At 42.3% G+C, this 14,816-nt stretch overlaps 1 protein-coding gene across 2 annotated transcripts in view; it reads left to right on the top strand.

Moving 5' to 3' along the window:
* The window catches only part of LOC138267955 (uncharacterized), a 1,270,490-nt gene that overhangs the window by 1,042,957 nt on the left and 212,717 nt on the right, over nt 1-14,816 (top strand). For both annotated transcript variants that reach the window (XM_069217240.1, XM_069217239.1), the window contains exon 11: nt 558-633. In XM_069217240.1, coding sequence (XP_069073341.1) covers nt 558-633 — 76 coding nt within the window. The remainder of the gene's footprint in view (nt 1-557; nt 634-14,816) is intronic.

Genomic DNA, 14,816 nt, shown 5'->3' with positions numbered 1-14,816 from the left:
ATTTAAGTATGACTTGCACCGCCATAAATTACACATTTCTTGATTGATGCAATATATGAAGTCACAATCAGTGCATAACAACGATGCTAGTCATATTTAGGTCAGTTAGGTATAACGTTTTGCTTGTGAATACCCTGAAAATTGTTTAAAAATTTAAGAGTAAATCTTGCAAGGGTCATGAACATGTTTTACCTATTCCTAGCACAGTGGGATTTGGAAAATTGCTTTGCAGACAATACATTTAAATAAAAAATGTAAAGTCACCCTATATACTTAAATAAAACACTGTTTAAACGATTGGCAAAACGTCTTAGTTAATTATAATGAAACACATACAAAGCAATTATATTTACCTACTTCAGTTCAAACACCCATCCAGAGTATGACATGGATTCGATGTCCAATTACCATGAAGACATGTTGCTATGCTTCCATTCTTTCTTCAATAAAAAAATGCAAAGTCCCACGACAAGTGTATGGTCGTTTGTGCAGAAATGATGCCATTGTAAATGGTGAAGTAGGCGATATTGAATATTCTTTGGTTCTGTGTTTAACAGCTGGCATCTCAAAAGGAGCAGATAAGAAGCCTGACTAATGAACTCGAGAGGACAAAGGATGAGAAATACCAGCTAGGTAAGTGGCGACTGCGGTTCAACTCGCCGTTCGTACTATATAAAAAATATTTATATTTGAGCAAAGCTGCAAACCATGAGGTCGGTTGAAGAGAGAGCCAATTAGTTCACTGGCATATCTAACTCTTTCAAAGCAATGGAAAGAAGATTATAGCAAGTGTAGATGTGTAGGTCACTTTTGAGGTTTCTAAATGTTCTGTAGCAGAGCGTTCTATAATAGTTTTGAACATGTGATCCATCTCTTTCTGATGATCTCATGAGCATGTAATGAAAAGTGCAGGGATATCGCTACATTGGTTGAGGATATCTGGCCAACGCTATGGATTACTGACATTGGTTGGATTTCTCTGCACTTTGCCTTTTGGTTGTGGTATGTTACACTAAATAAAACCACCACTTCTAGCATGCTAATGTTCTCTTACAACCCCAGCACACGAGTTTCCTACTAACTATAACATGGATTGGAAGATGCAGTGTTACCTTATCTCTGGAAGTCCATGCTCCAAAACCCCAGATTCAAGCCTTACTCGTTGTTTTCTAAGTGGTTTGCAACTGCTGATATGCATTGTCTCTATGTTCTCGGGGGGCCTGGATTAGGAACCCGTTCTTTGTATGTGCTGCCTGCATGAGTGCTGCTGCTCATGCCTCCCTAGGCATAGAGCTGTAGAGTTCTGTCACATGGTTCCTGGCGAAGCTTATGTCCATGCCATTTGACTTAATTGGTCATTATGAGTTTGGCGGATGGAAAAAGCCATCCACCAAAACTCCTGTGGTCAGGTTGCTGCTAGTGCGGTCAACTTCCAGCGGGCCCCATTACAAGTTCCCCACTGGCCCAGCGGGGAACAGCCTACAACATTGACACCAGCTCATAATGTCAAGTGCATGGGCAGTGCCGGGGCCCTCCTGCACCCTGTCTCGGCTAGCCTTTACATGGCGGTGCTACCGCCATGTAAAAGCTGGCGGAGAATTGGGGTTAAAGTCCCCAGGGTGGTGCTGCGTGCATCGTTGCCCTGGAGGATTAGGACTGCCAGCACCTCAAGTCCCTCCTGTGGAGGTTAACTTGCAATGCTGGGGGTCCGACCGTGGCGCAACTGCCACGGTTGTAATGTGGCGGTCAGACCACTGCTCTAGTGGCAGTCATTCTGAAGACCGCCAGGGTCGTAATGAGGCCCCTAGTGTTGACAGCCCTTTCGTCTTCCTCATCCTCTACTGGCATGGGACGAGATTGCCGGCTTGTGACAGACAGCAGAATGATTGTTTGCTAACTGTGCTACAGCATTTGTTTTCACTGGACTTTTTTAACATTTGGTAAATCGCTTCTATGATAATTGCACATTCATTCAATGGCACAGTGTGGAATAGTGTAGAAAAAAATCTGTTGAGCGTGTTTGACCAGCTGATAAGTATGTGTTGTATTACAGAGTGTATTTGTCTCTTTATTTTTTCAAATTTTTCCACGTTAAGAGATAAAAATAATTATATCTGTTCTATTGCGCTGGACATTTCACTAAATTCATAATGATGCTGATTCCCTTCTAAGATAGTTCTAGTCTATGAGGTAAGAAAGGCTACCTAAGTGCATCTTTTGTTATTTACTTTATTCCAGGAAACAAAGAAACTGGTCAGTTTTTAGACATGAACCCTATTTACACAAATGATTATATGAAGTGGCCATATCATGTAAGATGATGTAACCAATGTTTGCCTAAATTATCAATGGATTTTCAAAAGACATTTCTGAATCTATGGCCTATGTTAAACATACACTATAAGAGGAGGGTTTGGTGACTGATTCTCTTTGTCCCCATGATTACCTTTTGTTGCATATGTTTCAAGCTCCATCTCAACCATAGTTTTACAATTTCCCAATGTACTTAAAATGTGGTTCAAAGCCAGGAAAATAATTAATTTGATCAACTTCTAGTTTCCAAATTGTTGTTTTGCTTTTTCATCATATGCAGGGGTTGTTATTGCCATCAAAACCTTCCCAGTGAATTGCGCAATTGACACATTGTCCACACATGTGTAATGCATTTACACATGAAGCATTGCTCTATAGTTAGGGAAATAACAATTCCACATTGAAAGTTTCAAGGTGTTAGTGTCCCACTGCATCAATTTGAATGATATAGTGAGGAATTAGTTCTGTACTGCAAATTATAGATAAATCGCACCAAATCAGGTACACTATAGATTCTAAGGTGGGTGTGTGCAAACAGAGGAGACGATAGGTAGAATGATATTTACCAATGACTCTTTTCTACTAAAGCCTCATTTGTTCCCCTCCTGAATTGAAAGATTGTGTACGAGAACTGAGATGCTTAAGCTCTAGCCAAGTGCTTCTCTAAAGCATTAATTCAACTTTGACAACAAATACTACGTTTGTTTGACATCTGCGGTGGGTTGGGGGTGATGCAGAATATCCACTGTGCCTATCACCCATTAGTATTGGGTGCAGTGGAAAGGTCACTGCCTAACCCTTTTGAATTCTTGCACTTCCATTGACTTGCTGGCAATAAGACGTATCCTGATTGAATTATTTGATTGAGTCTCCATACCATGGCCAATGATTGATGTTCTGCTACCACAGTAGTGCAAGGAACTAACAGAATACTGCATAGTCTTCATCACCAAGTATTGCATGCCCTTCAAGACTGCTTTGGCACACTGTTTATTTGGTATAGCAGATACAGATCAACAATTTCAGGGAAGAGCTACCTGCTCCTTTAGCACAAAACAGGCTACAACCTAAGGTCTAGGAAGCCTCTTTGTGGCAACCACAGGTCCAGTAGGACCGCAGTAAAAGGGCCTGGTCTACTGATGACTTTCCTAGGCCTAACAGCTGAGATCACAAGAAATTTGTTTTAGAAATTGCCTTGGATTCTGGCCGTCTCCTGCAACTTGGTGCCAACAAATAAAGCGACAGTAATACTCATCATGTTCAAAGACCATATAAAGAGCCCAGAGATTGGTGACTGCAAATTAATTTTGAGGCATCTGAAATATAATATGACATTTTGCAGAAATGGGCTCAGTTGAGACCAAAATATGAAGGAATTAAGTATCTTAGTTTGTTAGAAAAAATATGTTGCAGTCCTCAATGTCTCTAAATCTTATGTTTGCACTCATCTCCCATTCAGCACTGAAGAGGAGGTGACGTATAGTGCGGTGCCTTTAACAAGAGCTGTGAGTTGTGTTTTGTTACATGAAATGCTTTCTGGTCTTGGACAGCAAAACATATCAGTGAAAACACATCTGAGAAATGCTACTAGGGGGCAACGTTAGCAAGTAAATATCACTTCTTACAGAACAAGGGATACAAAACCTGAAAAAGTAACACTAATAAAACAGTTCCTAGGATACGATTGAGGAACAGTAGCCTGGGGGCATTAGAGGCACTAGAGAACAAACATGAGATTCCCAAATTGAGAATAGAATGGGAAGAAGTAGTGCTGCTGTGCATCTGAGCTACCCCATTTGTCACCAATTTCCATTGCAAGTTCTTCCTACAATTGTCAGAGGAAGAAGAGGAGAAATGCATTCTTATTGATTGCTTGATGCACCTAACCTGAAGGAAGCTTCCAGATAGAAATACATACATGGCAACTAGTACCTGCCAACATTACATACATTTACACACCTTCATTGTGAAGGAAGGAAAGGATGAAGGGCTGTCCTCAGAGGTCACTGGATATAAAGGCATGTACTTTGTTTTGTATGTGGAAAATCAACTTACTTTTATCTGCCTGGGTGTTGGTGTGGAAGTTGTTACTTATCCTTTGTTACTACCAGGATGTTCAATGTTCAACTTTTGCTTGAAGTAAGGGCTGGAGCAAGCAAGGGAATGATGATGCATGGGAAAATGGGCAGTTGGGTTAGTATCATAGTTACAGGTCTAGGAATAATAATACCTCCACTAGGGATGTCTCATAATAGTCATAGGAGAAATGATGTGGCAAGGTTGATTGAGGATTTATCAGATGACACCTCGGCTGCCCTGGGAAATATCCCAGACAAAATGACTGAATTTAGGACCATACATATACAGAACAATATGTCATTAGATATGTTTCTTGCTATGGAAGGCAGAATATGTCAGGTAGTGTCCAAACGTGCTGTGCCTACACACAAGAGAACAGTAGCAGCATGAAACAAGCAATAAATAAGATCCCATCAAATAAGTGAGAAAAAAAGAAATATACAGAAAGGAACATTATGGGATTCCATAGCTGCCTGGTTGGGAGAATGGGGAACATGTATATTGGAAGCCATATTGATGGGACTTGGTATATTGGTACGTCCGGGCATAATAATGATAGTTATATCACGATGCAGCACAACTAAAATGTGAAGGGCCAGCAAGCACAGAGCAGAGCTTCCCATTCAGCAGGAAACAAAGAAAATCATGGCCATTGATCTTGATTAAATGACACCGTTGAGTGTCAGAGGAGGGTGTGGAATCCATTTTATTTCAGATTCCATTTGGTGACACTCAATAGGAGCAAGCCTGCAGAAAGTCCACAGGCCATTGGCCTTTAAGTGAACTTGAACTGTCTGTACTTTTGCTGTAACCTCAAGGCCTTGACAAATGACCAGGTTACAAGTGTAGAAGACAAGCTGTCACTATTCTTCTTATGCTGATTTTGTGTATCAATTCCCTTACATAGCTTAGAATCCTATTCTGAATAATGATTGTATAAATGAGTTGAAACTCCTATTGTTTCGCCGAACAACTGGCTCCCATTGGTTGTGTAACATTTATGCACTATGTATTGTAAGCCATAAAAACCCATGTTAACTTTTGTATTTTGAGCAGGTCAACCCTGGCACCTGACTGTTCTGCAGCTGTTGAATAAAAAGATATGTTAGGAATCTCACTGCCTCATGCCTTTATTAATTTTAGACTTCCACAAAACCATGCATTCCATGGACCCTGATGCAGGCAAAGAAAATAGTACCACCTTACTATGCAGTTTTATAGTAAAGGAGAACTATAACTGAGGTGTGGTGGACCCTCAGGACTCTGGACCTGGTAGACGTCACAGTCATCAGCAGTATTCTGCAATCAATATTCAGCTAAGCAGGTTTTATAGCGATCTCAAAAGCCGTGGTGGGAAACAGTGAGCAGATGAAGTTGTTTTCAGTCTTAGAACCAATTTTTCCCACTGCTTGTTGAGACATTGGTGTCCGGTCTCCATACAGCTACGGTCTTGTTATTTTCCTCGGCGAAGTTTAGTTAACTTTCTATTGCGTGACTTGCAAATTTCATGTTTAAGTCTCGCTTGAAGACAGCTTTACTTGTTTGTTAGCAAAAAGACCTATTTTGACCCCGTGCATTATTTATTATGCTTTTATGGTCCTGGCAGCTGGGCACTGCTTCCGGGGCGCTTACATTTGCTGATTTGCTTACCGTGCACTCCCTAATCATACTTCTAGCCCACTATACTTTTTAAATAATTATTTGTACGTGGATACTAAACCTGCACATTGAAACCTGTCTGGTCCCTTGCCCTCAATTTGTGGTGCTTCACGTGCGTACTTTATTTTTTAATTTAGTTTACAAAATAGCTGTCTGTAATCTCAGAACTGTAATTAAAAAATAAAGTTTAAAGATGATGGTCAGACATGCATGCGCATGCACAGTGAGGCATATTTGATGGATTTGTCTTTTTCTTTAAGTAAAATAATTTTTAAAAAAAGCCCACATGCATGAATGTGCACGCAAGCATGGTGACCTTCTACCATTGATGCCATCTGAGCTTTGTCTATCCCAATAATTCTGATGTTTAGAACCTAAGATTTTGAGATCTGTATAAATTTCCATTTTCGCACCTTACTTCTTTGAAGTAGACTCTTAGTCATGTTAAATGACTGAGAATCCACGAGTGGACAACATAGAAACATGAAACCAAGCAAATCGTAGAAAAGTGCAAGCAAAGGGGTACAAAGGCTAAGGTGTTGTACAAAGGAGCTTTGACAATTTTGCATTGGACCCTAGCAAGAGGCATTTGGCTGACGTCACTGTATCTTCCTGGGTTAAAAACACAAAAGCAGAGGGGTCACCATTTGTGAAAACAACACAGGTGACTTTTTAAATGATGAATTATTGAAAGACACCTTCTCCTTTGGAAGACATCTGGAAATAGACATGTTTACCCCAGAATTAAACATAAAATGCCGAGTTTACTCTTCCAGGTTTATAGAACTCAGGTCCTGAGGAATGCACCTTCACTGAGTTGATGGTGAGAATCAATCTACACTTTTTCATTGCCCCTAATTTGATCTAACCAGTCATGGGTCCAGGGCCTTTGTCAGATGTCCCTTCAGCCACAGAAGAGATTTCCAACGAGGTTAGATCTGCTTTCCAGAATATCAGGCAGCATCTTCAATTCCACACTTCCAGCTCCGACCTAGATCGCCTGGCTCATGAGATCCTACATTATGGATACTTCAACCTACCTGATGACTGCATGTCTATATCAAGAGGGGTCACCACGCATTTTGCTCCACATATTTTGAATTGGATACTGTAGATATCTTCTATGTGCTCCCAAAATTTACTGCCTTACTAGCACTGGGCATGATGGGATATTGCAATTATCAGTTCTTGACAGGTAGGGTTATTTTTTACTGTATGCAATGTTTTACTTTGGGGCAAAAGTTCCTATTTCAATGTAGCATATACTATTTTTATGCTGTGTTATGAGCCAGATTTAATTTTAAACTAACATTTTTGTGGATTTCCTGCAGCTTGCCCCTGCTGCGGGCAGGGAAACTCCACATTCTTACATCGGGAGTGCAGTACTGTGAGGTTTTGTCATGCTGGTGGGTGGTGGTGGAAAGGATCGAGGGTGCAACTGGATTGACTCTTGAGCTTTCACCTGCCCAGTGCCTTTTCGCCATAGTGAATTGCCCCCAAAACAGGAAAATAAATATACATTTCTCCAGCTGTCCTTCTCCTAGTGAAACAGCGAATTGCCATGGGGTGGCTGGGGCCAGAGATCAATTAATGGGTAAAAGACACTGTTGAATGAGCACTAGACGGACAGGTACATATTAGGGTCACCAGAAGAAATGGGAACGTGGCGGAGGATTTGGAGGTCTGGGGGGACCTATTGACAAAATTCAAAGAGATGGGGACAGTCAATGGGGTTCTGAGGTCGATGATCGATACACACTTAGGGCCATATGTACGAAAGCTTTTCCCCATAGACACAGAATGGGTAAAATCCTTTGGTACATCTGGCCCTAAGTGCCTGTCCCGGCACCTGGGATCACACAGGCCTCACGCTGATAATTCCATGGGGCTAGGAGATACCTAACAAGGTACATCTGCAAATTTAGGAAAGGATGGGTCTTTTTAAAAATGAGTACACTGGAAGGACAAAAAATACTTTACAAGAGAAAATTGAGGGGAGGAGGATGCCCAGAGAAGGGAGGGTTCATGATAACTGTACAGATATGCTGATAGGAATCGTGTGGAATTACACCTGGAAAGTTTACATGTTTGTAGTGCATAAATGATATTATGCAAAAGTATAAATAAAAACGTTAAAAACATTTTAGCAAATTACTTAAGAGACATTCAGTAAATGTAGCCTTTTTGGGGTATAATTCCTATGAATTTGATTACACTGGGAAACATGAAAATTGTAAAAAAATATATATATGTTTCGGTATCTGGGAAGTAAACAGAGATATTCTTCCTTTTATGAATTCAGAGGGAATACCGATGGTGAATGATGAAGATTACAATTAAGTAACTTCTCCCTCTTTCAATTATAAATGTGGTGCTCACTGTGGTGACCTCTGCATCAACGCTTTGTGGAACCGATCTCATATATATTCCACCAAAAAAACCTTTGTAATTTGAAGACTGCCTCCCTTTGCTTTATAGAACATTCTTCTGGGTGTCAGTAGAGGTAATGATACACTCTAAAAACTTTATCCCTCCTCTATATCAGAAAGAAGTTAGACACTCTTTATATGTATCTTTATTGGTGTGCAATGGACCTTTGGAAGTAAGCCATTCTGCAGGCATGTCGTCTGAGGCTTCTCACACAGGAGTCTTACAGGAGTGTTCGGTATAAAAGTAAAGACCGCGAGCAGGTGTCTATAGGCATTCCAAAGTAAGTCCTACTCAGGTAGACCTGGGGTACTTATTAAGGCTAGACACAGATGCATTTCTAGCCACTGTAAACATTAAAAGCAATATATTTGCCTTCTAAATGGGCAGGTGTCTGAAGTTTCTTCAGATGCTGTCATAAACTAGTCGGGGAGTTGCCTCTATCTCTTTTCTGCCTCTCAGCTGATTCAGAGGACCCTTTAAAAGATCATTGGCACACGGGCAGTCATCTTTGTGACCTCAGCCTTACTCTTTTGGACATCCGTTCAGGAAGAAGCCACCTGTCTTCCCCTTAGGCTTAACCTGATAACTGTGGTCAAAAAGAGAGGGATTTCCCTAAAATCACGGTACCTGAGCTCCTGGTTCTTAAGTAGCTGCTTTGTGCTGACTTGTGTCCCTCTCCTCAGATAATCAGGCTGTCCTAGTCGCCACCAAGAAAAGCACCACCACGCCCAATATGAGAAAAGGTGGTTGTGTTTTGACCATTGTGCCATTTTTAAGTGCATCATTCTTTTTGCTTTTTCCCTTGGTGACATTGTGTGATTTTCTAGACACCTGTCAAATTAGATATGCAACCAGGCATTTTGAAGTTTTATTTGGCTGCCATCGGTCCCTCCAGACACTGGCCATCAAATGAGGCCATCTAGTTATATCTAATTGGTCAATTCCATCTATCCTTCTGGTGTGGATGCTTACAGTCAGGTCAGTCAGACCTTAATCTCTTCCATTACATATCTGATGCAGAAATCTTTTGGCCTAGTATCATGAAGCTAATTTAATATTAAACAATCATTTAATTTCTCCATTATGCAAGGGTAATCAGCAAGCCCTATGCAGTTTTGAACCACACTCTGGTTTCTTAGGATAAAGTTGTGTTGGATACTTGCAGTTTATTTTTTCCAAATGCGTTGCCTGAATTATGTTTGAACAAAGTGATTAATTAATTTAAGGTCTCCATTCTGCGTCACACACCTCTTTGGTGCTAGAGGTGTTCCCATTTCTGCCTGGACCAAAAGAGGCATCTATGTTTTCTTGACCATATTTTCGTCACTTACGATGCATAGATTAATCAAAGCTGCTACTGAAACTATAACTCACATGTCCATTGCAACCTGTATCTCTCACTGTTACACCTTGCAATGTGTTACAAATGGGGTCTCTAGTTGGCAGAGGTATTCACCTTTGTTCAAATAGGGACCACAATCCTAATCGAGGTAAGTCACACACAATCCATATTATCCTGTGCCCACTCTCTGGTAGCTTGGCACCGAGCAGTCAGGCTTACTTAGAAGGCAATGTGTAAAGTATTTGTGCAATAAACCATACAGTAACACAGTTAAAAAACACCACAAAAACACACCACACAGGTTTAGAAAAATATAAGATATTTATCTGGTTAAATTAAGGTCAAAATGATAAAGAATCAATAAGCCCAAGTTGAGATATTACTTTTACAAGATTAAAAAGAGTCTTAAAATTTTAGCAATCAACAATTGTCTCCTGGTTTCACAAAGTACCTGGTTTGCGTAAAAAATAACATGCATGGAGACCGCAGAGGAGGAGATGCATTGAAAAATAGGGTGTGCATCAGAAATTTCTGGCACGGCACAGACTTTGCGTTGTTTCTTTCCACACTGCAAGGATCTTTGCGTCGATTTCCGGCACAAAGGCTTGGTTCCTCACTGCGATGCAGGGATCTTTTTGACGCCCAGGGACGATGCGTGGAAATCCTCGGTGTGCCGGATGAAGTCATAAGCGTTGCATCGATCAGGTAGGCGATGCCTCCAATCCGGCTGTGGCCATGCCGGCGGATGGCGGTAAGGTGGTGCTGCTGCCAGCAGCAGCGCCACGCCAGTAGACTGCTGCCAGCTGTATTATGAGAAATAATACGGCCTGGCGTTGTTCTGCTGGCGGATGCTGCTGCTGGCAGCAGTGCCCCGTCCAGTCTCCTGCCGGAGCACCCTCTGCACACAGGTAAGTGGGTGCTCCGACAGGGGAGGGGGTGAGGGGTGTTGTGGTGTGGGTGGGTGTGTGTATATTTGTATGTGTGTGTTGCGTGTTGGATGTGAGTGTGTATGTATGAAGGTGTGAGTGTGTGTATGTTATGTTTTGTGAATGTGTGTGTGCTTGCATGTTTGTAAGTGTGTGCTAATGTGTGTGTGAATGGATGTATGAATGCGTGGATGTTTGTGGGAATGTGTGTGTGTGTGTGGATGGGGGACGTGAATGGGAAACTGTAGAGGGAGGGGGAAGACCCCTATCAGTGACAGGGAACGAATTCCCTGTCACTGATAGTGCCTGCCGCCATGGTTTTCATGGCAGTAAGGAAGCCACGAAAACCATGGTGGTAGGCGTGGTCGTAATCCTGCGGGTGGAACAGTGACGGCCACAGGGCTGGAGATAGATATCTCCAGCCTGGCGCCTGTCACTGCGATGGCGGTCGGAGTGGTACATTGGCGGGTTGGCTTCAGCCAACCCGCCAATGTCATAATATGGTGGTACATACCGCCAGCCTGTGGGCGGTACTTACCGCTATATTTCCACCGACTGCCGGGGTCGTAATGACCCCCTAAGTCTTTTTGGCCCTGAGACTTCAGAAAACAGGAGACAAGCTCAATCCAAGCCCTTAGAGAGCACTTCTCAGCAAAGTCAGATGGCAGCAGGGGAACAGCAGGGCAGCAGTTCTTCTCAGCAAAGCAGTCCAAATGAGTCATTTGGGCAGCCAGACAGTTCCTCTTGATAGGTTGGCGGTTCAGGTCCAGAAGGGTCTGATTTGGTGGGGTCAGGGACCCAGTTCTATAGACTCAAAAATGTATTTGAAGTGGGGAGACTTCAAAGAGTGGTTTTGAAGTGCACAAGGTTACCTTTCAGTATAGGTCTGTCTGCCAGAGTCCTAGTAGGGGGTTCGGAAGTCCATTGTGTGAGGGCAGACCCCTAGCCTTCGAAATGTAAGTGTCAGGCCCTCCACCCTCCCAGCCCAGGTAGACCCATTCAGTATACGGATGGGTGCAGGTGTGACTGAGTATCCTATGTGGGTGGTTGTCTGTGTCAAATGAACAAGGGAGCTGTCAACCAGCCCAGCCCAGACTTGGATTGGAGAAAGGCTGTAAGGCACAGATGGATTTTAAGTGCAGAGAAAGGCTCACTTTCTAAAAGTGGCATTTCTAAAATAGTAATATAAAATCCAACCTCGCCAATACGTAGGATTTTCTATTACCATTCTGGCCATACTAAATATGACCTGGTTACCCCTTTGTGATCAGACTCTTCCACTCAAACAGTATATGAGGGTAGCCCTAATGCTATCCTATAAAAGGAGCCAGCCTCACATTAGTGGAAAACGAATTTAGGAGTTTTCCACTACTAGGACAGATAAAAACACACATGTACTTGTCCTATCTTTTACCTACATAGAACCCTGCCCTATGAGTTACCTAGGGCCTTCCTTAGGAGTGACTGATATGTAGAAAAAGGGGGTTTTAAGGCTTGGCAAGTACTTTTAAATGCCAAGTCGAAGTGGCAGGGGAACTGCTCACACAGGCCTTGCAATGGCAGGCCTGAGACATGGTTAAGGGGCTACTTATGTGGGTGGCACAATCAGTGTTGCAGGCCCACTAGTAATGTTCAATTTACAGGCCCAGGACACATGTAGTGCACTTTACTAGGGACTTAGAAGTAAATCCAAAATGCCAATTGGGAATGAACCAATGTTACCATGTTTAAGAGAGAGAGCATATGCACCTGTGCACCGAATAGCAGTGGTAAAGTGCACAGAATCCTAAAACCAGCAAAAACAGTGTTAGAAAAGTAGAGGGAGGCAGGCAAAAAGTTGGGGTATGACGACCCTAAGGCTGCCAGGTCTAACACAATGCTTCTTCTATCAGTTGTCTACCACATTCCATCAAGGGTAAGGCTGCTTTCACTCCATTCTCCAGACATGTTTCTGTTAGATATGTAGGATGGCCTATGACCCAACAGCCTTTTCCAAGTCTAATGCTGTTGATTCTTGACATGCAGAGATCTGCGATTTAGTCAGGAGGTCTTTAGATATTTGCTTGCTTAAGCCATTGGCTGCTCCTTTCTGATTCCTTTAGCTTTCTGTGATCTTACTGTGGGGTCTATCAGAATATTGCGGGGCCAAAATATGGTTCCAGAAAATTGAGTAGCAAAGAATTGTGAAGGTAGGTTTATATAGGTAAGCATAGGTTTGCCATAGCTAACTCCTCATATATGTACCTTGCCCATATATATATTCAATAAAAAAACAAAGGTTGAAAATAAGTTCTAGTTAAAAAAATCTCAGTGAACTATCACTGAGCCCGCTACCATACACAGTGTTTTCAGAAATTATGTATTTTGAGATGTCATGAGTGTTGCTATGAATACTATAATTTAAAGTGGTACAAGTTATATATTACGAAAGGGTATAGGTAGTGCAAGCTAGAGGGGCAAATTATAGTTAATTTAGTCTGCATGGCAAGTTGACAACACTGTGTACGGAGGTGCGTGAGTTACATTAATGTTTTTTATCTTTTATTTTTTTCCATTGAATTTGTATGTTTTTTTCCAAACAATGTTGTTTATTTTGGCATGAATTTATATATATATATATATATATATATATATATATATATATATATATATATATATATATATATATACTTATATATGGTTACATTTCAGTAGCTCCTCCGTACTTTCTCATTATTATATTGTGGAGTGGGTCAGAGTGGAGTGGCATGGCGTACAGTGGTGTGGAGTGACGTAGAGTTGAGTAGAGTACAGTTGCACAGAGCCGTGTGGCTTTGAGTAGCTTAGAGTAGAGTGACATAGAGTGCAGCGGTGTAAAGTAGAGTGGTGCACAGTTGAGTGCTGTGCCATGGAGTGCAATGGCATAGAATGCAATAGAGTGTAGTACAGTAAAGTAGAGTAGAGTGGTGGAGTGGCTTACTGTGAAGTGGTGTACAGTGCAGTAGCATATAGCAGAGTAGTGCAAAGTAGAGTAGAATGGAGCGGAATGAAGTGGCATACAGGGCAATGGTGTAGAATGGTGCAGAGTAGAAAAGAGTGACGTAAAGTGCACTGGAGTAGAGCGTTGTGGAGTAGAGTGGACTTTAACAGAGTCTCTTAGAGTCGCTTAGAGTAGAGTGGCATAGAGTAGAGTGGCATAGAGTAGAGGGGCATAGAGTTGAGTGAGATATAGGGAAGTGGGGTAGATTGAAGTGATGTAGAGTAGAGTGGCGTAGATTGGTAATGTATGAAGTGGAGTGTGGTAGAGTGGCATATAGTGGCAGGGTATGAACTGGAGTTGCGTGGCATAGAGTATAGTGGCGTAGAGTAGAGCTGTGCAGACTAAAGTAGAGTGGCATACAGTGCAGTGGCCTAGATGTGGGGTAGAGTAGAGTGGTGTAGAGTAGAGTGGTAATATTTGGAGTGGAGTATTCTAGAGTGGCGTACGGTGGGCAGTGGTGCAGAGTAGAGTAGAGCAGAGTGGCATAGAATAGAAAGGCGTAGTGTATAGTAGTGTAGAGTGGAGTAGCCTAAAGTAGAGTGATGCACAGTAGAGTACAGTGACGTGCAGTGCCGTAGGGCAGAGTAGATTGGAGTGTCGTAGGGCGGTGCAGTGTATAGTTCAGTGCCGTGCAGTGCATTGGCTTAGATTTCAGTGGCAGAGAGTAGGGGGGTGCAGAGTGGAATACAGTGGCATATAGTGCAGTGGGGTAGAATAGTGTGGCTTCGAGGGGCGTAGAGTAGCATTGAGTAGAGTGGAGTGGAATGGCTTGAAGTAACATAGAGAACAGAAGTATAGCGTAGTATGGCATAGAGCAGAGTGGCGTGGAATTATGTGGGATAGAGGGAAGCGGGGTAAAGTAGAGTGGTGTAGAGTGGAGTGACGTGCAGTAGAATGGTATAGAGAAGAGTGACTGTGTGGAGTGCAGTGTGGTAGAGTGGCATTAAGTGGCAGTGTGTGGAATGTAGTGGCATAGAGTGGTGCAGACTAGATTAGAATGGCATAGAGTGGTGTGCTGTACACTACAGGGCATTAGGGCCAGATGTTT

Source organism: Pleurodeles waltl, chromosome 12 (genome assembly GCF_031143425.1).
Source record: "Pleurodeles waltl isolate 20211129_DDA chromosome 12, aPleWal1.hap1.20221129, whole genome shotgun sequence".
In the NCBI taxonomy this organism is placed as follows: domain Eukaryota; kingdom Metazoa; phylum Chordata; class Amphibia; order Caudata; family Salamandridae; genus Pleurodeles; species Pleurodeles waltl.
Note: the sequence above shows the minus strand (reverse complement) of the source record. Positions and strands in the feature narration are given on the sequence as shown.